The following is a 24,347-nucleotide window of genomic DNA, read 5'->3' on the forward strand; positions in this document are numbered from 1 at the left end:
GACTTGTGCTACAGATATTTTGCTACTTGCTTTATTGAACTATGTTATACATTCTAAGTGTCTGAAACTGCAGATCAGTTTGGTTAGGTAACTGTCTGGAGTGCAATTCTGATAAGATTGAAATAAATGGAAACAGCTGGGAAAACCATTCCTTTGAACTGGAGTATGTTGAAATTAACGTTTTAAATTAGCGGCGTGTTTTTTGTTGTTTTGTTTGTTTGTTTTTGGTTTTGTTTTTTTTTTTTTTTTTTTTTGTTTGGTTTTTTTTTTTTACTTAAGCAATATATAGATTTTTGTCTATCCAGAAGAAGATTATTGTAATATATTCTGTGTGGAACTCCAGGATAACATAAGATTTGTCTGTTGGAATGTCACTCTTGGTTTGATTTCCTGTTGCTTTCTAAATTGTTTGAAAGTTTAATTGCCTGCAGTATTTAACCTGTTGAATTCTATGGAATTGCTTGGAGAACACTTTAACATGTTTAAATAGGAGTTTCTTTCGAACTCTTATTCTTCTTATTGGCTTTTGCCAAGAAAGACTGGACCAGATGATCCTTTAGGTCCCTTCCAACCTGGTGTTCTATGATTCCATGTTAATCACTAAGGTTCACGCTTCTTGGATCCCGCTTTAGTTTGATACACCCAAGAGAAAAGACAGAATTTAAATTTATCTTAGGTGTGTTGCTGGCTTCAGGAATAACACTTTGTTTATTATTAGCATGGCCTACATCTGTGTCCATCACTGTTGAAATTTTAAAAAATAAGTTCTGATAGAATATTGTTTCTTGCATGAGTCTATGAAGTGGTGTATTGACAGTTTGCTTAGTAGTAGAAATAAAAGAAGTTTATAACTTAAACTTTGGTTTTGCCTCAAGTGTGGAAATAGTTTGGAGCGTATTGGGAATGATTTGCCAGTCCTGCATGAATAATAAGTGACCTTTGCTTGACTTAATGATGCAATAAACACTTTATAGTTATATCCTGAGAGGCAGTGGGCACAGTAGTTAAGATGTGTAAAGTACTTTGACTTTATCTCCTTATATCTTTCCATAATTATTTATTTTAAAGGTTTGTTCGCCCCCCAGTCTGGAGATGAAATGTATGATGTGGGATTTTAAGATGAGCAAAAACTATTAACTTAGCATGAGAAAAACAGGAGAATATCTGATATGTTACACTTTATTAAATGGGATTGAAGTTTCTGCATATTAGATATGAATAATTGTCGAAGTGACAGAAATGGCTTCCTAACTAAAACTTCTTTTATCTAGGCCTAGTTTTATCTGATTTCAACCTTCTGCAAAATGCCTTCTGCACTATATTTTGAAGTCTTCAACAAAAGCAGTCTATTTCAGCTGCAGCTGCAAACTGAGAAAAGTAGTGTGAAAGAACCAGTGCTTTTTGGTTTATACTACACAATTGTTTTCTGGAAAGTAATTGTGAGCTTTGTGGTTTTGAACAATAATTTTAAAATACATTTATATGTAAAAAAATTGGAATAGGTGCTATATACTAGACTAAGAAGCTCTGTAAAGAGGTACAAGTGGACGAGTGTAGTAAAGCCATGATATTTTTGTGTGGACTGATGTAAAACATTATTTCTTGGGACAATACACTTGGAGAAGTCAACATGACTTGCAGACTTCAGGTAGAGGAATGGGTAAAAGATAGGGTTAAAACCCACAAAATTGTTCTTAGGAATAGTTTACTACACTTGAGTAGAGAGAGATGAACTTTCCTAAGGTCATGTTATTAAAACATAATTGTTGCCAACAGTTCTTTGGGGAAAAGGAAGATTTTTCCTCCCTGATATTTTTTTTTTTTAAGTACCATCTTTAGTGGTTGTTCAATAGGCTTTTCAGATAATATTAGGCTCTTACTAAGAAAAATGCTCTTATGAAATGAAAATTGCTTGAATTTGGTCAGGACTCCTGGACATAGTGTTGGTGTGAGTTTAATGGAAAACATGTCTGCTCTGCCTAAAAATACTGTTCTTTAAGACTATGTTGCTAAGAATTTGTATGATAAATGTGTATTATGTTTAGGGAGGAGAGTGGATTGTCTAATGTAAATGTGAATCTTGGGGGTGTGATAGGAGAGCAGGACAGCTTCCTTTCCATGAATGCACACTGCTGCAGATGTTCATAACTAAGGGAACATAATTTAGCTACAGAAGCAAGACTTTTCTGAAGAAAAAAGGCATCCTGTTGCTTCACCAGCACACTAGGACTTAAAAAAACACCGCCATTTAAGATGAGTTTTGTGCAGTGCGAGCACACCCCGTGGCTTGGCAGTCTAGTCAGGAGGATGATACCACGCTGACTTTATAACCAGATCTTTGAACAATATTCTCATGGGTGGTAAATGCAAAACAAAGTAATATCAACTGGCACTTAATTCTGTGAGCTCCCTGCTGATGGGGCGCTGCACTGAAATGGAACTCTTCCTGACAGGAAGTCAGCCGCGAAGTGTGGAGACCTCTGAAAATAAAGTGTGCTTTAATTTGACACCCTGCTGTTTTACAGCTAGTCTGTTTAATTTGAGACTATGGGAAGAGGTTTAGTGGAGGGGAGGGGTATGAGATTATGGAAAGTTCAGTGAGCGGCAATGCTTGTTGCTGACTATACTAATTACAAATATGTGAACGTTTTTGTTCATGTTAATAAACCAAATAACGTGTCTTTGTTTCCAAGCAGAACTACTTAAGAAACTCATGATTTGGGGAGCAGTGCTGTTTACTTGAAGTTCTGACAGGAGAAGCTTTGCATAGTGGTGCTGTTTTGTTTATTGTTTAACCTTTAGTCTTGTTTATACTTATCTGTGCCTTTTTGCATATCTCTGCAACTGGGAAAACCTGTCTCCTCAAAGATGTTGATGGTGCACTAATCTTTCAATAAATGTTTTAAGATAACTTGTTTAAGTGAGAAACCTCATATTTCAGATTATGCAGCAACCAATATAATGTTGAGATGCGTGTGTGTTAGGTGTTAGATTGTAGTTGTGAGTCAAATTTGATTCAGCTGGATTTCCCAGTACCCTCTGAATATTTATGAAGACATTTATTTCTATTTCTACTTAAACCAGAAATGGTTATATTTTTCTTTTTGGAAAATTTGCTTCATGAGTGCAGGGGAGGATTTGCAGTGAAAGAGGTAGAAAATGATTATTTATCATGTTTATTGTAGCGACATATAGGGGCAGGTAAGACTAGAGATCTATGTTGCTGGGTGTTGTGTAACAGTGGAATAATGGATATCCAGAATATTTTAGTCTCAATGTAGACAATAGATGCAGGATGAGGAAGGGATGCAAGTAGGGTGTAATGGAAGAGACACGTGTTAGTTTTTCTGCCTTTTTTTTTTTTTTTCAGTGTGATTTGATGTAGCTTCCTTTTCTCTAAATCTTTTCTTAAAAGGTCTGCATTAGGATAGGGTTACCCAAGGGAATGGTAAGGGACAAGTTTGGACATCCTGTCGTTTGAGTGAAGAGGTGGGATTGCTTTACATGCTTTGGTTTCACTCCCTCAAAGGTACGATGATAGCAGGAATCTTATTCATTGTTTGCATGCATTCATTATGAGAGTTTACATTGAAAGTAAGCTATGTTTCTTAAAAAGGATAACATAAAAGGGCTTTTAGGTCCAAAATAGTATTCAACCTGTATGTTGTTGAGTTTTTTATTAGTTATTAGTTGAAGCTTATCAGACATCCAGCAGGAAGGTTGCTGCTATTTGGTGGTGGTGATGATGAACATCGCTACTGGTGGGATCACTCCACTACTAGTGCAACTGTACAGCAGTGAGTATGCTGTGATTTTTCTTGTCCTTATAATTAGTAGTCTACCTTGGAAGACAAATTTTTCCCTGCAGTGGTTTTACAAAAACTCAAATTAAAATCACAGTTAAACAAAAAAGCACTGAAATCAAGAGGCAGTTGCCTTATACTCCTGCTGTTCCTTGATTTGTTTTCCTTTCCCCATAAAACTGATGCTGGCACTGCAACCTGATGATTTGGATCTCTTCCCTTTGTTAGTCTTATGTTCCTTTTCCTCACTTCTCTGTTTCTGACTCGTCTTCTTTGACTTCTAGTTTCTTGCATCCCATTGCTGCCTATTTACAGAATAGCTTGGTACTTTGATTTCTCGTTTAATGTGTAAGATTTCTGTTCCCATTCTTCCTGAAGCTACTGTCTTTCATTTCGGTATTGAGAATAGCCGATGGTTAAAGAACCTGGAGAGGAAACTGCAGTGGGAAAGGTTTGCTGCTAGATGAACTCAAACCTGACCCCTAATTTCATTTCATGAGGAGTCATGGCAACAGTCTGCTAGTGGGAGAGAGAAAGGGAGAGGCTCCCCAGGCAAATTGCTTCTTCCATCAGAAACTGTGGACCTGAGATCAGTGATCCACTCATTCTGGTTTTCCCCATTCTATAGTTTGTTGCTGTACTGGGACTGTAGAGGAATTGGAATTAAACATAGACTCATTTCTTTCGTCTTAATGTGACATTGGTTCTAGAGGCAAAAATGTATTCATCAGGTCATGGGTTGAATCACTATAAAAGGCGTGTAATAAATGTTTTTCATATACGTGTTCATAGGTTTTTGAAACTAGATACAAAAAAAGAAGTTCATAAGTTTTGATGCTATACAGCTTTTGTGCTGTGATAGTTCTTACTGATAGCACTTTATTTATGGAGACAGTGGTGTTTTCGTAACATTACATAAACTTTCTGATTGCAGACAGTGATATTTTCCTAATTTTATATGAATTTATGGATTAAGTGATTTACGTTTTCTTCTATTACGAAGATCCTGTTATAAGAATATTTGGTATCACCATAAATTGACAACTGCAACCTGTGTCAAGATTTTTTGGCTGTATGTAATTGTTAAAGATTATGTGTGCTGTAACATTTTATGTTGTGTATCTTTCATAATACTGTATCTTTTAGGATACATTTGTGTAGTTTGTAGAGAAGACAACAGTTGCAATTTTGAGAGTAATCTCACAGCATAAAAGGCATTGTCTGACAAGCTGACAGTTTTTTATTTTGTATTTCACTGAACAACGTAGTACTTAAGTATGCGAACTGCTCCAGCTCTGTATGTGTATAATTTATTTTCAGAATCTATAAAAACTTACTGTGACTTGAACTAGAACTTTTAAGTATTGAAACTAAACTCTCACCATGAGGTAGTTTTAGGTATTTACCACTAACAACATAATACCAGTTTATAGGAAGCTCTGTTTACATGGAATATCCCAAATGGTTAAACAGCAGGGGAGTCTTCTGTTTTTAGTTAAAATCCTGCTGTTTCTCTATGGCTTATTTACTACTTCTTTAATTCTTAATGTAGTGTGCTGTGGAATTGAGCATGCAAAAGTCAGCAGAGAGTTCTGTTTTCTGCGTCTAAGGTTATTACTTGCTGTACAATAATAAAGGCACTATTTTATTGGGTTACTTGTAATTAACTTCAGCACTAGGCATTGATATAAATCATTCCTAATCTGTTTTCTTTACATTTTCATTCTTTCAAACCGGTTTAACATAGCTTCTTTCTGTCGTCCTTTTACATAAGGACTAGGGTTGTAATTGCTTTTTTGAATTAGGCTGTCGGAAGCTAATGTGCATGTTGATCCAAGAATTGATTAAGGACCACTAATGAATTTCATATAGCACTTTTAAAAGATTTGTAATAAATACTGTGTAATAAATACTCTATAGCAGTGATCCGTTATACCATTACAATTCAATACAGTGTTGTCATGCTGTGCAGCTGGAAAAATATTTCCGTATAAGAAACTTTGATTCTGTTTCATAGTTAAAATAGTAAACAGTTTTGTGGTTATGAACAAAAAAATAGTGTTCCATCTCTTCCCCGGAGTATATTTTATGAAAGTAGCTGTCATTATTGTAATCTTTGTTTCTGTGTTTTATCAGAGGAAAAATATTGAAACACTTTTGGCTTTCATTTTTTTTTCTGCTCAGTCTTGGTGTTTGATACCAACTGGGCCATGTGCCTTTTGGACTGATTGATCAGTACACTGGTGTACTGCAGCATTTTCAGTTGTCTGTTAACAGCACAGGTTTGAAACAAGAATGTTATGTGTTCTTTTCAGTCGGTTTTGCAACGCTGAACATGTTTGTTTCTTGAATTTGTCTTTTTCAGAGATGCACAATCAGAGCCCACCTTCATAGTTCATTAGCTAATTTGATATGAGTGTATTTGGAATATTTTCCCAGAACAGTGTGCTTGGTGTTATCCCTCCACTTGAGAAGCCATCTCATCTAGTTAATTTTTACACAACTTTCTCCTAGAAGACTCGTTAAAATTTTTAATACAAAGACTTTAGTTGTGTGGTGTCACTAGCTGATTTTTTGACAAAAAGCAATGTCTTTTTAATGGAATGCCAGCAGTAAATACTTCTTATTGTAACTGAGTGTGTTTGATAGTTTAAAAGTCTTATAAAAATAATTAGCTCTTTTATATAGTTCTAATGGCAGCCTTGCAAGTTTCCCCTGGAGCAGTCTCTAATGAACAGGCCTTGATTTTTCCAGTTGGACTTTTAGATTCCCCGAGGACTTGACTTCAGACCTTGAAGGGCAGCAGCTGCCATTTGTCTTAAGACTGGAGTTGCCAAACAGACAGACCATGTACTAATAGGACACATTTGTACAGCCTGAGTATGTGGAACCCCGATAGAGGCCTAATGATGATCATCTGTTGAGAGATTGTAGCTGGCCAGGGTTAGAGTAACTTTTATCACACGTATTGAAATCAAAAACTCTGTATTGATTAGTGGGATAGCTTGACTTGTTACATAGTTGCCACATTAAAGCTTTCATAGACAAGCCATTGTTTAGTGTGGAATAGTATCCATTGTTTCCCCCTGACAAGATACTCTGAATTTTTAGGATAGTAGTAAATATTTTTGCAAGCTCTTTCTCTTCTCTGTGTCAAGATTCAGCAACAGCGATGTTCTTTTGTAGAGAAAGGACCATGAATATAATTATTGAAATTATTTTTTTCTCAATCAATTTCTGATAGTTCTTCCCTTATTGATTTATGTTTTTTAAATTTTATTTGAGCTTCCAGGTACGACTGTATCTATGCTGAATAATGTTGTCTCCAATTATGTTTTTGTGATGCTCTTATATGAAAATGTGTCATGTCCTTGCAAAATTTTTCTGTTTTGTACACTACTTAGCATGTGCTAATTTTGATATTAAATTGCTACATAGAGTTTCTAGCTATGATTTCCCATACTTCCATGTTGGGTTAAATTTTTTTAAATGGAACTTTGTAGATTAAAATAATTAAAGCATGCTTCAACTCTTTAAAAGTAATTTATATTTGCAGATATTCTGCTTAACATGCAGTCTAACTTTTTTTTTAATTATGAAGAACCCAGCTGAGATATAATCTGCTTTTCACTATATGTTCTTTATTGCCGAGTTCATTCAAACCTGTAGTGGATGTGGTGCTGAGAGAGTGCTGACACCAAGTGCAAACACTGCTGAAAAGTTCTTGATAGTTTACTTTAGGCACTTAAAGATTAGTATATCTCTCTATGAACAAGTTTTTCATGCAGATTTGACCTTTAGTCTAGGATATAATATGTCTCTTAGTCATATGTTAACACATTTTCCCACCCTGCTCCTTAGTGCTCCATTCATAGTTGTCAGTACCAAAAATCATCCTTCTCCTTTGTTTCATAACCAAAATAAATTATTAAAACTCCACCAGCTTTGTGAGAAGGATGGATTAGCAAAGAATTTGCTCTTTTTTCTTGCTTATGAGTGTGTATTTCGACTGCTAGATATAATTTTTAATTGTGGAATACATTAGCCTTGTTAGAAGGATTTTTTTAAAGTTACTGAGAAAAATGAATTATTAAGGAGTATGCATGTGTGTATATACGAATGAAAGCAGCAGTACAGTTTGCTACAGTTGAAAATAGAGCAGTTTTCAGCTATTGAAAATGTTTAAATATTCTGTTAAAGATCTGTGTTTAATTGTTTAGCCATCAGACCAGTTGATGGATTGGTGTTCCAAATGTTTTTATACAGCTTAAAGAATATATGTATCGCGTTAATTGTTTGAAGTATGATTGCGTATCTTTCTTAGAAGAATGTTCAGATGAGGAGGGATATGTCTGTTTGCTGCCTACAGGCAAGCATTTCAAATTACAAACCAACAAAAATGTTTATCAACAAAACTTTGGTGGCATTGGTTTGGTTAGAGTTTAGGAATGGCTATATTGGGTTAGATAAAGGTTTTACCCTGCTTATTGTCGTATCTCCAACTACAGACACAAAGAGATACTCAAGAAGAATAGAATAAGACAAGCGTGTATGATACGATAGCATCTCCAGCTGTTTTCAGCTCGGGGTATTTTCTGAATTGAATGTAGTTTCTCTGTATTTAGTTGATACCGATGTATTTTCCTTCCGTGTACTTGTGCAGTCTCCTCTTGATCCTATTGAACTTTTAGTCACCACCACATCCTTTGGCGATAGATTCCACTGATCTGTAATGCACTGTGTAAAGAACCACCTGTGTTTCCGTGTTTTGAAGCTGGCTTCTACTAACTGCTGCTTGTAGAAAAGACTTTTGGTCAGGTCTGTTTGGGTAAATAAGCTGCTGAAGTATTAGATCTGAAAAAGGATATTCAGAATGAGTAGGGAGCCAACAACAAATGGAAGAAAACCACTGATTGATAGAGTTGAAACTGGAAAATTCAGGTTCAATGCAGAATTTTTAAATAACTTCTCCACTTATCTGATGATGCCATATGATTAGAGACGTACCTCATTTTTAAGAAAGGAAATAAGAAGATCAAGTAATATAAAAGACTTTTCAATACATTGGAAAACTGAGATAAGTACACATGTATACATAGCTGAAATGAAATAAAATGGGACATAGAATTACTGAAAATTGTTTTGCTGGTCTAGTTGCATTGTAGGTTATGGTCCAATGTATGTTGTGGTCTTTGGCCAAAATGTATTTCCTGGACAAAGGAAATGTAGTGATTTATATGAATTTAGAGCATTTTGTACTATTGTGCAACTGATCATTAGTTAGAATTAATTAAAAAAACCCTGCTGTAAAATAGATTAAAAAACCCCAGCCTGACTCAAATGGGACAACAGTAGGTTGTGATATAAACCTTGAGGAAGATTATTGGTTTCTGAAAGGAGGGTTTTAAGACCAGTGCTGTTCAATGTTTTCATTTAATGATCCTTGTGCACTCAGTAAGAATGTGTTAATGAAACCTGTTGGTGAGATAAAATTGGTGCTGTAGAGGCCTGGGATATAATTTTGCTTATGGCAGAGTTGTGCTGTAGCTAAAGGAAATACAATATGTTATTTCAGACGGAATTATAATTCAGATGAGGTTTGAAGCACCGTTTCAGGAAAGGGTGTACTACCTGCATTTTATCTAGAGTACTTATGGAAGCGTTTACAGATTCCATTAAGGAAATAGGTGAAACAATAATGAGCTAGGAAATTTCCCCATCAGACATAGTATTTTAATAAAATGCAATTTCTTTTTTGTCTCCTTGTAATGGTTGTTTTTCATTGTAGCTGTTTGTGATAGCGTTTAGTGCTTCTAGGTTTTTTTCCTGCTTCACTGTTGAGTGTATAGTGACCAAAAGCATTAAAAGTAGATTATGTTTCTTGGTTACTAAACATTTATAGCTGTAGGAAATGATGGTCAATTAAGTACAGCTTAGAACAGGTATGAAATTATTGACTTTGTTGATCTTTGCTTACAGTCCTTCCTTAGGAAAGTGCTGAAATGTGTTTTGTAGTTATTTCGTTGCATTAGTGGTTGAGTTTGAGGCTTTTAACGTGTTTTTTCCCTAATACCTTTGGGAGATGGATAACTAAGATGTTGATATAATAATGCAATATGCATACTGAGTGTAATTGTTTGAGAGAGGACATATACTGTGGGGAAATATTGAACGGATCATGAAAGATGATGACCATTAGTCTTTTCTTTCAACTATTAAAATTAGCTTTAGGGTGTGTTCAGCTGTGATTTATGAAATTGTTTAGACTAACGCTTTCTTTGATGATGTCTGATGTAGAGAAAAATGCTGAAAAGTATCATGGTAAATGCACTTTCTTTTCACTTTTGGCAACCTCCGTCTTCACCAATTAAATTTTCAAGTACTGTAGTGAGATGTCTTAAAGAGCAGAGCAACAGATGGACAGTGTCATAAATGGAAAAAATTATTTTCCTTTTCTTGAGTTTTCACACATTTAAGGTAACAGAGAATGGTTTCATTTATCATCGAAACTAAATATTTGGAACTTGATACTACATTGTAAAAAACTCTTATAAGGATTAGTTGCATATGCTATTTTGTTTAGAATATTAGGAACTAAAGGCATTTTTTTTTTTTATAAGATTAATTGCTTCTTATTTCAGCTATTTCAGACAGCTTACAGTAAGTTAAAGCCATGTACTGGTGGCCATAAGAAGGCAATATGGGAGAACTTGAGGGAAGCATGGTGGGAGAAATACTAGTAAGATCGGTGTAGCAGTAGGGACCAATGATGCTACTTGATGTAGCCTCACCCACCAAAACCCCATATGTGATAATATGTAAATGCAACTTAGCTGGCACTTAGAATGTTGCTTGCTTATTAATGCATTTAAACTAGTTATATATAAGTAATGAAATATATTTATAATTCATGATGAATAATACATCACAAATTCTAATTATTCTACTCTTAATTCTGACTACTGAAAAATTGTAATATGTTGTTGCAACTTAAAAACGATAAAAGAATATGTTGGGCCTAGAACATGTCAAGCTTTGAGAGATCAATTGTAATCTCTCCCCTCCATTTCTTTTTTTTGTTTTGTTTTGGTTTTTTTTGCAAGGGGGGCAGAGGGGCAGGCTTTAAATTGTAAAGAAATAGCATCATTCTAGTGGCTTTTGTGTATGTCTGATCAAACTTTCATATGGCTTACTGAGAGGTAATTCTGCAACACTGAGCAGCCAAAAATGTACTCTGTTGACACTGGGTATTAAAAACTCCTACGTTCAGAGATCTGAAAATGTTTAAGAGATATTTGTAGTTTTGCCTGATTTGGAGCTGATGAGGTTTTTGAAAAGAACCACAGTGATAGAAGTACTGATGTGAATAATCATTAGGATTATTGTTTCGTACAACAAAGACTGAAAAATCAGGGAAGCTGCTGTGGAAAAGCATATGAAGCTTAAGTATCTGTCTGCTGCAGAATCAGTCTTTTATATCAATTTAGAAGAGTTGTAGAGTTTAAACCAAGAGGTGTATTTGGCCGGTTCTTTCCAAATACCTCTACATTTTCCCCAAGATATAAGGTTCACACATTTACTACCCTAATTTTCAGCTCTGTCAACTTGTTCCTATTGATTCTAGGATTAAAATATCTTCTTTCTGTTTTTATTAACTGATTGTGTTTTCTCTTCAGCTTTCAAATGGGGGAAGCAAGGCCCAGTGATAGGTCATCTGGGTTGATTGCTTTCTACTGTGTCTCTTCTGGGGGCCAGGCAAAACCAGCCTATGTGTTTAAGAGGTGTAGAATTAATTCAGGTTTCAGTTGGATGTAAGAAACGTGCAGTGTACTTGTGTCTGCCGTTACCATCATTTCAGTGTGGTAAAAACTCAGTGTTAAAAATGTGTTAAAATTTTTTGAAACTTTATTAACAGTGCAATGTTTGGATCATTAGCAGATTTTTTTGAGTAGAGATGGCTATGTGATGCTGAGATAAGGGTTATTATCAGCACATAGGTTAACTAGACTTCAAACCATAAAAGAAATTTGTGTCTAAAGAACGAGCCTTACAATTATGTGAAACAGCTTGTTTCTAGCATTATCAATGTTCAATAAGGTAAAAAGCATCAGTGAACCAGAGTAAATTCAGAATGTTACATAACCTAGCAAAAGAAAATGATGCAGTCGTTTGTGGGATGTTTTTGTATTTTCTTCTCCACTCCACTGAATATCACTGAGTAAATGATACTGCTCTGTTTCTCCATGCTGGCAATGTTTCCTTCATGGTTAGTGTGTAATTAATGCCTTATATGTTTGCTGATGGTGTTGTGGGATGCTAAAGTTGCGCATGACTTTGTAGCTGGAAATATTTTTCTTAGTTTTGTTTTTATACAACTAGTTTTTTCTCTTCCCCCCCCACCCCCAGGAGTGGCAGAACTCTATACAAAAGAATGCTGGCCTCGCTTTTATTGAGCTTGTCAATGAAGGAAGGTAAGTCACAATATTCGATAGCACCTCTGCCTTAGTCTTCAATAAGTTGTGTGGCTTGAAACTTTCTAAAAATAATTTTCTTCTGCCTTTTTGTGTCATTTTCTTTGAGTTTTACAAGCATGATTTCACATTCTTTAATAGCTTCGGTTCAATTCTAGTACTAAATATGGGATTTTGCAAAATCTGAATGCTCTTTAGTTTCATTAAATATTTCACTGATTGGTATGTCATGGATTTTCTTTCTTCCTATCCTTGTGCACTTGTTAATGTTGAAACTATAATTTGTGTTCAGTTAATCTCTTGAGGAAGGGAATTGGTATTTGGAAGACGTTATAGCTAGGAATTGTAAGATAAGCCTCTGACTCAGAAATTAGATTCCAGTTTACTCATTTTTTTCTTATCTACCTCATAAAATAGAAAGGAAGAGAGTCCCTTTAAGGGAAAAAGGTAATCTGTTAATATTATCAATTAGTTTAGTGTTCTGTCCATAACTATATATATATATATTACTGGAACTTATAGAAAATGACAGAGCAGGTGATAAGGCCATGCTCTTTGACTTGTAGTGACTATTCAGAACCATCAATATTTTCTTCATTAGGAATTGGTTGTTGAGGCAGACTATAAGCAATATTCACTTTTTCTAAAGGATTTTTTTTAAGATGTCTTATTGAGTTAGCTATGGAGTATTATAAGAAATGCCATTTATCTAAACCTAAATTCTGTTAGCAAGTAACTTGAGCTAGTAAGAATCCCAATAGAAAATAAATTTTACAGGATTAGGACAGCTACTGCATTAAAACCAAAATAATTTATCAGCTAAATTAAAATGCTATATAAATATATTTTTATCATTGTAGGAATAAGGGAAATTCTGTTTGAGCTTTTTCTGTTAAATGTGTATGTGTTCTGAAGATACATAAAAATAATGACCATTTTAATGGTTGCGTTTCAGTTTATGGTGAGGGAAACACAATTCTGAGGCAGAAAAAACATTTTGCTACTAGTCTTGATCCCAAGGGCCAAGGTAAAGTAACAAGGGTGTTCAGTTACAGTGTTAAGATCTAGCCTGTAGTTGTTTCCTATTATGTGAGGCTGACCTGTCTTGACCTTACTCATAAAGTGCCTGCTATAAATTTGGCCCTTGATTAATGTTTTATTAGCATAGATAACATAGAGATCCCACACACATGTAAACCACAATGTAAGGTTCATCTGTGTAAGATGATTATCATGAACAAATCAGGTGCTGAGACTGAGTTGTAAGTAGCAGTTACCTAGTAGTTATTCAGCCTGTCCAGGTTGAGCTTTCAGAGAGCATTCTATCAGTAAACTGTTTGGAATTGACTATGTTCTTTTAAAAACCTGTACTGCCCATCACAGACAGATGGAATCACTCCCCCACCTCCATAAACAACATCAATAGCTTACAGTCTAGCCTTGGCAGAGTGGTTGTCTCAGGGACAAATGATCCCTTGAAGACTGAAAAGTGTGGTTTTGGTTAGCAGAAAATATCTAAGTAATTGTTACTTCATTTTGTTTCTGACTTGTAGCAGAGTTGTTTTTTTAAAAAAGTGGGAACATAACTTTCATTATGGGGAAGAGGAGACTGGATTAATTTCTTTAAAATGGCTCCTTTTATCTATCTCCATTTACCTCCATTGCTCTTTGTAGGAGCCTTTAAATGTATTGCTGAATTGGTCATTGCAGTGCTTTGTGGCTTTTCAGCATTCACTAAAATGAAACTATTATCCCTTCTATGACATGAACTGTATTCCAGAGCTACTCTTCTCTTTATGCGGGTTGCACATTATTTTTCTTGCACATATACTGACACTAAAACATTTCAGGCCTTGTATTTTATTGTATTTGTTATTGTTGTATGTATTTTTTTGCATAACAATATAATCATAAAAACTCCAAAGGCTGAAAACTTTTCAGTAAAACCTAAATATGAAAATAGCTGAATGATACTGATTTAGACTTTTAACTGCATAATTGTAGAATAAAAGATAAATTTTTAAATTGTTTCTGGAAGTACTCAAGAAAAGAAGACAAGGTAGTTGTACAAGGGACAGAACTGATTTCAGCAAGTAAGGATGTCTGTGGCATACCATGACATGCAGAGTGTTAGAATAAATAAAATAAAATGAATGACTGAAAGAACTGCCTGGAATTTGTGGAATTGCAGAACTGCTATTGTCTGCTGCCTTCATGAGAAAGTCTTGGTCATGCTATAACCTTTGTAAACCAGGGGTTTATTCCCAATGTTTATTAGTATTTTTATGGACTAACGATACCAGAGGATATGCCAGTTTGAAGTGTTCTCTGCCTGATAAACAAAAACAGCAAATAAGACAACTGAAAATCTTCCTGAAAGAGAAAGAGATCTAGAAGAAAAGATCTAAATCTCTCCTTATGCTTGCTATCAAATACTTTTTTTGCTTTTGTGTGAAAGGTATGAATGTACCTCTCTCTCTCATAGCAGTTGAAAGTTTTATGTTTAGGTTTGCCATGTTTTGGCTAGGATTCCCTGGACAGAAATAAGTGCAGAAAGTTTGCCTCTGGGACTCGTAAGATCTACAGTGTGTGTGCTGCATTCAGAATGTGTTGGTCTGAATTTCATCATGTTCACAAGTAACTAATACATTACACATATAGTTGCTCCCAGGCTTTCCAGATACATCAAGTCCACTGCACATGGATAGCAGGATTGATTTGTTTGTGCCCAGTGAAATTTTGAATCTTAAACTGAAAAAAATCTCTGAACAGGAGACTAGTATTTGAAAATACAGAACCATAAACCTACCTAAAACTGAAATAGAGAACTGAAGTCTTTTGGAGGCGAGGTTAGAAGCATAGATTAAAAAAAAAAAAAAAAGAAGAAAAGCCTTTGTAGAAAAACAGGAAGGTAGAGAGTGTAAGTGAAAAGCTAAATGGGCAGGTATTGGAAAATACCCTTTTTCTGTGCATGAAAAGAAATGTCAGTTTCAGTACATTGCTACTTTGAACATTAATCTGTTTTTAATAAAAATGAGTAAGTGTTGTTCGCTATTATTGTAATGTCTGGGAACACTATTATTGCTCTTTGAAACCTTGTTAAAAAGGTGCCTGTGCCTGCTGCTTCTCTGTCTACTGAGCCATCTGTGCAGCAGAAGTATAGATTGCGAAATGTTTTCCTTAGCCTGCTGAACTTCTGTCAGTCTAGATTTCAGTCTGTGCTTGCCTTTCACCTTTGGGTCCTCCCTTTAGGGAGAGTCTGTTTTTGGAGCCTCAACCTGAGAGCTTACTGATGAGGGAATTTGTTCACCAGAACCATCCTTTAGGTGTGATTTGGTTCACTGTCATGGCCGGTCCACTCCTTTGGAGACTTCCAAGCTATCCAGACAGATTCCCTTTTTTCGCCCTGAAACTACTTATGTTTCCTGCTTATGCAGGAGATGGTCAAGCTATTATCTCTGAACTGAAAAAAAAGAGTAGCTTTGTTTTACTTCCTTGTGTGTACAAATGTCTCTCTTCTTAGACTCTTATTTCCTCTGCTTCACTAGTTAGCAAACAACTCCTTTGCTCTGTGAAGGTTAAAACTCTCTCCTGTCGCTTTGATTCATTAGCACACTTTAGTGTGAAACATCTCTTATGCTAGACCTTGTTTTCTGTATCAGTCAGTGCACTAACAAACGTACTCGAGCTTGAGACTAGGCATGACAGTTATTATCCCCTTTGGGGTGATAATGGGTTTGGCATGGCAGGGGTTGAGGGATCAGTCTCCTAAGCATGCTGGAGCAATTATTCTTTCTGATTTTCAGTTGAAGAGACTCTTGAAGATGCTTAATTTTAATTTTCCTAAGCATACTTTTCTTGGTCGTCCAAAGAATTAAGTTCTGTATTCTATACATATATTTTTATGCATCTGTAAATGAATATTCAGACAGCAGTTGCTTTAAAAAACTGTCACACAAAGTTTGGTTGAAAAATAACCTCATTAAACTATCAGAATACATGTATAACTTCCACTCCTTTGCCTTTGCCGTTTCAAATCCTTAACCAAAACAAACAAACCAAAACCGAAGGATTCACAAATGTATCCAGAAGCAGAACTAATGAAGTTTGTTTTTCTGAAGCTTTTTCTCATTGCTAGTTTCTCTGTTGTCTAATGAGGAATGAAATCTAATCAAAATTCTCCTGCAATATCAGAGGATTCCCCTTCTATATTGGATTTTTTATTATGGCTTTCTGTGCAGTTGAAAACAGGTGCTTTTTTTTAAGGATGCTTACAAGGGTTTTAGCCCTCTGTTTGATATGAGACTTGTATAAAATTAGTATTTTTGAGAAACTATAGCTTTCTATTAAAAAAAATATTTTTGGAATTATCCAATGAATTCAAAAGTTACTGGGAGAAGGAGGAAGGCAGAGAGAGACAGCATGCAAATCTAATATCCTTATCAAGTAGAAATTCCACCAACCAACCAAAAAAAGCCCCAAACGTCTCCAGAAATAACCAAATGTGTTCTTCCAATACATGACATCCAGTAGTATACTACTCAAAAAAAAAACCCAACCTGTACTCAGAAAATTTCAATATGTTACCTGCTGTTCCTTTTCTTAGATTGTATGTATTACTTTTGACTGGTCATAGATGCAGATATTTTTAAATATTGAAATTGTTGGCAATCAAGCTAGTTGGCCAATTACTTGCACACTTTGCTAATGGAAAATAGGGGACAGATGTAGGCTGCCCCATTCAATTGTCTTGCTTGCAATAGCGTGGTCACTCTCAAGAAATGAATGTTGGAGAATGTATTGCCATAGGAGCAACTACTGTGATGGAAAATAGTTAGAAAAATACAGCTATTAATGAAAAAATGAATGATAACTGACAGACTTATGTTTTGTGCATAATTGACCAAAAAAGGCTCAGGAAAAAAATGATAAATGTAGTCACGTCCAAACTAGAATTGATTACTACCAGTCTCTCCCGTGTTGCAGCCTCCTTGCCCTGAGATTCTGATAACATAGAACCTGCAACTTAGTCTTGATTTGTAAGAGAAAAAAAAGTGTTTTCAACATGTCCTTGCTTTTTATTTTTGGCAACCCATTCTGTTTAAGTTGTAGGTTTTGTAAAAGGGATTTTTGGTAATTTGTTTTCTGAATTTTTATGTTACTGTTTCGGTTTTGTAGCAGAAGCAGCTTTGTTAATGTGTGTATTTGAACTACAGAAGATCATTAGGCTACACTTTAAGCAACGTTTTAAATTGTGCTGAAAAAATTGTAGCCTGGATGTGTTTCAGAGATGGATAAGTGACTTGAGGTGCGGTTCTTGACACTATGTTATTTTTTTTGTGCCTGTGTGTGCACAAAGTTATAGTGTGATGTGCACGGACATTTAAAAAAGTTATTTATTTCACTGAGTTTTGTTTTATCATCTGTGCATGGATTTAAATTGCATCATTTTTGTGTAACTGGAAACATATGATCTTTGCTGCAACTTAATGATTAAGCATAAGCATTTTAGGGAGAACTATGTCTCGATTAAAAATTAATGTAAGCTTTTATTATTGGAGATGCTCGTAACTTTGGAGGGTACGTATGTGATAAAGGTACCTTTTGCTTGTAAGAATGTCATTAATTTGCTGGGTCTATGAAAAAGCAAAACCATAAACCACTTTTGAGTGTTTGCAAATTTTTAAATGCTTTTTCATGTAGAAAGTTTTTTAGTAACGTCTGCTTTTAAAAAATAAATTAATGCAGGAGTAACAAGAAGGTATTTGTACTGCACTCTGTGTGTATACACATATTGTACTATACCTATATATGACTGAAAGTTTTCAGAAATCATGTCATACTACCATGCAGTCTTTCTTAGATTGTGAACACAACCTCCAATCAGTTTTCACTAGCTTCTGACATGTCTTAAGTGGCTATCCTAGATAGAAAAGATTGGATTGGTGTGTCCTGTCCTAGCCATCCTTTTGGAGTGCTGTTAAGTTTTATGCTATTGCATATCCAAGTCAGCATTTTGGTGAGTCTGCATGATTTTTTTTTCTCTCCTATTTTAAGGGCATAAATGTATTCAAACTTCAGTCTTTAGGATGTTACGGACTTGTCTGTATTTTTTGATGATTGAATAGCGCAACTGTAAAGTATGTGTTCCACAAAGCAATTGTAAAACTTCCTTGCAGCGGTAATTCCAACACTTAGCACATTGAGCAGTTAGTTCCCATAAAAGACAGTGTGAATCCTTGTAGAACGTATCTCTTTTGAAGTAAGAGATTCTCTTATATGGGAGGTTTGAGGAGTGCAAGCAGGAAATCTTACCTTTCTTGGCTATCTCAAAGTTCTCTGTTGTGGTAGTGTGTGAAACATACATAATCTCTCCCTGTAGTACTTTGAGAGATCTATGCCTAAACAGCTGTTGTAAATGTCACCTGTAAAACTTTTCCATGTTTTGACTAAAATTGTTAATTGTTGGTCATCAGTAATACTAACCAGGAGTTTATCTCTCTCACTTTCTTTGCTTGCACACATTTTTCTATTATTTTCCCCACTTGTACCTTTTCCTTTTTGCTCATTGTAAGGAGAAACTTGACTTTTTACTTGATCATCTAAGCATTCGGCAGCCAGAAATCAGAGTAAGGTTTCCTGCTCTGGGTCTCATAGTTTTCTCTTCCAGCATACCAATAAAAATCAGAATGTCTCATGTATTTGGCTGGAACTCCTTCTCTCCATGGTTTAGCACTTCATTCCTGACCCAGCAAAGTATGCAAGTATATATTTAACTTCCAGCATGGGATCCATCCCTTTGCTTGTTTTTACTAGCCTGTTCATCTTTTCAGAGTTAATCACATGTTTTTAATGTTTTAGTAAAGAAAGAGAATGCTTAGACAAAGGAAGAAAAGTCTATCTAAGACCTTGGATCTGGAGTGCACTGAAAGCAGAAGAGTAGGCCTGGTATCCAGTGACTTTACCCCCATAGATATTATGTCTAACTTTTACAGAGCATGGCCATCCATGCTACATTCACACTTTTCTCATGTTAAAGATCATTAAAAAAAATCTTAATTCAAGAACTTGTCATAAATAAAGCCAAACCAGAATGGAATCTGTCAGGAAAGGAGGAGTGTAAATCACCACATTCAACAGCATTTTGGTGTTTAATAACACTGAAAAAAAACCCTCAGATATGTGAGATAGTAGTATGAGGCAAACATGGTCCATGGGTTTGCATACAGATGTTATGAAGCGTAGGCAAGAAGGAAATTATTAGACTTCAGTTTTTCTTTCAGATTGCATGTGCATACTTCGATTAATCTGTTTGTTTAGTCAAAGAAATGCAAAACTGTCCTTTTGCTGTGAAAAAAGTAGCTATAAAGAGAGGTTTGGATAGGCTTTTTATTTAACAAAAAAAGAACTAATGTGATCTAGTTTCTGGAATAAAAATCGGGATAAAAGCAGACAAGAAATAGTTGTGGTTGGTGGGGTGGGATTTTTTTTTGTGGGGGTATTCTTTTTTTTTTTATTTGACACTGATTACCTTATTATAAAACTTCTTTATAGGGGAACATGGTGTAAAATATCTTCAAATCTTAAAAAAAAAAAAAAAAAAAAAAAGGGGCGTTTTTCTGAAAGGTATGCTGTAGCTCAAATAGAAGATAGAGACTTCATGGAATAAATTAAATTATTTTGGGGAAAACATGTATGATCAATTCTGTGTAGGAGACCAGAGCAGGGACCAGAAAGGGCCATTATGGTCCTTCAAATCCATGAAGTGTACTTACTGTCTTAGTGAGGAACATCAAATTTTTCTAAACATCATGTTTTTCTTTAGAAGAAACCATTTGTCTCTCGAAGTTACCTGATCTTGTTAATACAGTTTGTAGCCACTTGCATACGTACAAAACGTGTTGTGCATAGTCTGGAGCTGAACTGATACTTTTGCAAGAGTCAGATTCTTGTCCTTGCCTCAGCAGTGGTCTGCTCAGCTGGAAACAGTTGTTTCTATTGCGGGCAGCAAGCTACACTTAACAAACTTCTGTTCAGTGTTCTGTTTGCCTCAAATGGAAAAGTAGCCGCTGCCAAGCTGGTTCCCGAAATTAGTGTTTAGAAGTAGGTGATTAAAACTTAATTTTAGACATAAAAGCAGAGGTGTACTCATTTATAGAGATGCAGAGAGCTTTTGATTTTTAATGATGGCTATAGACTCCTCTTTTGTATTAAGCCATCATTACATTGATATATAGATATATATTTAGTTTATTAAGTTCCACACTTAGAGGTAAATTCAAAATGGAAATCTGAGTGGCACACTATGTATGTGGATACTGTTCTCATAAAGAAAATCCAAACTGACCTAGATAATGATACAACTTGAATTGTTTATTGGAAGAAAATTAATCTAAGCATATGCAGTGTTTGGAAAAGGTGACTGAAAAGAAAGATCAAAATTTTTAGGTTCTTGAATGTAAATAATGAACACAGCTGTCATACGATATGAAACAGTAAGTTATTTCATAAATGCTTCATTTGTATTAATAATTTTTATACTCACCTGCTGAAGACCTTTAGTTGCTGAATTTGGCAATTTGTAAGAAAGGAAGTAATTGTGTTATAATTGATACCTAATAGTGTGAAGCTTTTACATTTTTCTGAAAACAGCTTGAAGTTACCAGTAGATGCTTATTCTAAGCAATTCTGTAGTGGTTAGCCATAAGAATTTTTGGTTACCAAAATGACAAATTTGAGTAGGAATTTTCTAGTTTCATGTGCAAGTTTTATCTAGCTGGCCTAGCCCTGTATGGAATGTCATAGAGAAAATGAGGATGGGGCATGGGATTAGCAAGGAGTGGTGGGGGTGACAGAAGTGACAACTGATCCATAGGAGACCAAGCTCTTTCTGATACGCAAAAGCTGTTTGTTTTTCTAGGTACACTTCTAGTCTGTTTTGAGAATGTTGTTCCTATGTGAGGGAATGTAGTTCTTTGCTTTGTTTGGAATACGTTCATCATCTCTGCAAATGCATAGTAAGTGCCAGTGTCAAGTCAGTTATGTACTGCCCTGCTTACTGGTTGCCTTTAGAAGATAAAAAGGAAAATCCATGTTGTAAATCATTAAAAACAGTTATTATATAGGGTGCTTTCTTGAACAGATGAAAAAAAGTGGGACTTTTAGAGGATAGCTAGTATTTTTCAAAGTACGATCAGATTAGCAGAAGGTGTTGGTATTGGCAGACTCAATGAAAGTAATGGGATACCATCCATCTGTGTTAAATGTGAATTGTAATACATGATATCATAATACGTGAGTATTTATGACCCTTAAATTTTTTTTCTACAGTTCTTTGTTTAATAAAAAAATGCTTATTTAAACGCTTAAGTGAGAGATTTGAATGTACTATTGGGGAACTTGAAGAAAGAGGGGAATCGAATGCTTGGAATCTGGCCAGACTCTGAAATCGGTTATGTGAAGTTTCTTGTTGCTGGTTTATTAGTAGTGATTTAATTTTAGCTGAACATTGTTGTAAATTATTAGACAAGAGGTTTGGGGGTTCTTTTTTCAGTGTATGAGCAATGTCTTCTTAACTGGTTTATTTTCCCAATTTTTTTGAAGCCATGAAAAGTTAAGAAATTGAAGTTACATTATTGTAGCAATGTTGGTTCTGCAAGTTTTTGAAAGTAAAAGTGTCACTAATACATGCAGCTGAATTGGCCAAACTGTATGTTTGTTTGTTCAACAGCTGCTTCCATTCTGGAAGTAACCAAAAATAGAAAAAAAGAAAAAAATTATACTGTGGTTCTAAAACAGTGGCTTCTGTACAAGCCTCCTCAAACAGAAGGTGAAGTCATGCTTCAAATAATGAATTGTGCATATTTATTTTTTCAAGACTTCATCCACTGGGAGACAGAAATCCACTGACTGAACTGGTTCGTAATCACTTGGCCTCATTTAGCTGTTGTGCTGCGGTTTTCCTAGCCTTGTAGCGAGAGAGGCAATGAAGAAAGAGCTTCAGGTGTTCTGCCTCTGGATTTCTTCTTATTGGAGTAGGCTGGTGACCTGCAAGACTACTGCAAGCATGGGATTGTGAATAGCACAGGAAAAGAGACAGCAGGGCATTGATGGTAATATTGTCAAACATACAGATAGACAGGTGGAGCGTTAGTTCAGATGCATAAGTTCTAGGGGATAAAATTAACATTGTATACGTTAGAAGGCATCCTGCATAACGAATCCTGTGGTTGTAAAGGAATGCTCTCAGTAGACTCTGAACTTGTTGAAATGTACTTTAGCTTATATGTGCAAGGCAAACAAGTGATTTTGTGTTCTGCTACTCTTTTCTACACTTGCAACTGAAAACCATAAAAAAAAAAAAAAGCTTTAATAACAGATATTTTGAAAAACTAACCAGTAGAGCATGTAATGGATTTGTCTGGTGTATTTTTGAGTGATCCTGTGGAAATGCACACCTTCTAAAACACTGTAGCTCCTGTATAGCCAGTTTTAACTTTATGAATCCCAATGTAACTAATTAAAAAGGAAATGTTTTTAGTAACAATATCTGAACTCACAAAATAATTGGGTTGTAATTCAATCTGTCAGCTCTGCTGCCATTCATAAAGTCAGGGTTTATGAAGGCCTCAGAAATCTCAAATTGAATTACAGCTTTATTCTGTACATAGCCTGGAACAATGTATATCTTAGCATTTCATTTATGAGACTGAGGAGGTTTTGTAATCCTGAAAATATTACTTAAATGTATACTTACCATAAAATTCCAGTTTTACATTTGGAGAAAAACTATACTGCAGTGCAATTCACAATTTTTTATTTAGACTTTACGTCAGTTACATTAGGGCTTTCACTGTGGGTGTTTATATGCATAAACTGCTTACTTTTCTTTATAGTGTTGTGTGTATGTGGAAGATTTTCTTACATATCTATATTTCAGGTGAAACAAATGACTGTCTAGAGTGTTTACATTTTGTTTAATGCTTAGTTTGGTTTACTATTGAAATACAATTGTACTAGTTGCTGTAAAATTACCCTTCAACCTTATTTATACAATTTTCTTAACACAATAAAGTCAGTTACGGAAAAGAGCTCAAAATATTTGTGTACATACTGTATTTACAGATTTTTATTTTAGGGCTTTGTTCTCTCAAGGCAGTTCTTTAAATATTCTCTGTCCTCAGGTTGCTGAGTCAAACCATGAAGGACCATTTGGTAAGAGTGGCTAATGAAGCAGAATTTATTCTGAGCAGACAGAGAGCAGAGGATATTAACCGCCATGCTGAATTTGAGGTAAGAAATTAAATATTTAAAAAAAAACCCCACCAACCCCACAACAAAAACCCACCAAAACATAACAAGCCCACTGGGCATGAGGATTCTGATGTGTGATATGGGCCTTTCAGGCACAGGAAGTTCCATCCTGAAAAGTGCTTTGCATTTGTAGGGTATTTTGAGAGTTTGCCACTATCTTTGATGGAAAAACAGGCTGTGCATAGCAGCTCAGAACTTGTCAGAATCCGCAAACCACAGTTTGTGGGGGAAGGAATTTTATCATACCAGTGCTGTTCTTTTCCACGAAGCAAATATCGCTGTGTATGTTAAAGCTGCTTAGCATCACAGTCAAGATGTAACACTGAAAAAAACCTTACTGGAGACAAATGATAACAGCCTGTTAAGTGCAAAATGAGAAACTACTTTTTTTCCTTTTTGTATCATTTGCTATTTCACTTAATCCATCTCTAAAACCATTTTCCTTATGTTTTACATGCCTCAGTGGGGTTTTGTTACGTTTTTGTGTTTTCATCCCACTTAAGGCATTCTAAAGTGAAATTGTGGTCTTTGTTTTTATAGACTTGTAATAAAAAGACAAGCCTTCTTTCTGAATCACTTTAGTCATATCTCCAATTTTGGGTCTCTGTTACATCACATATCTCCTTTCTCTGTGCTTTAATTATTGGGTTGTTTTAATGAAAACGAAGCTAAATCTCACTGAATTCACTAATATTCTGCTTGAAGACTACTTAGTCTTTCTTCTGACATGTGATACTACTTGTGGTTTTGTTTTTAAAAT

General features: G+C 35.2%; 1 protein-coding gene across 3 annotated transcripts in view; it reads left to right on the top strand.

Moving 5' to 3' along the window:
• Positions 1–24,347, top strand: part of LRBA (LPS responsive beige-like anchor protein) — a 421,265-nt gene that overhangs the window by 128,478 nt on the left and 268,440 nt on the right. For all 3 annotated transcript variants that reach the window (XM_086464075.1, XM_086464077.1, XM_086464076.1), the window contains exons 34-35: positions 12,210–12,274; positions 23,458–23,566. In XM_086464075.1, the coding sequence (XP_086320201.1) occupies positions 12,210–12,274; positions 23,458–23,566 (174 nt within the window). The remainder of the gene's footprint in view (positions 1–12,209; positions 12,275–23,457; positions 23,567–24,347) is intronic.

Source organism: Leptosomus discolor, chromosome 4, assembly GCF_034619465.1.
Source record: "Leptosomus discolor isolate bLepDis1 chromosome 4, bLepDis1.hap2, whole genome shotgun sequence".
NCBI classification, from domain to species: Eukaryota; Metazoa; Chordata; class Aves; order Leptosomiformes; family Leptosomidae; genus Leptosomus; species Leptosomus discolor.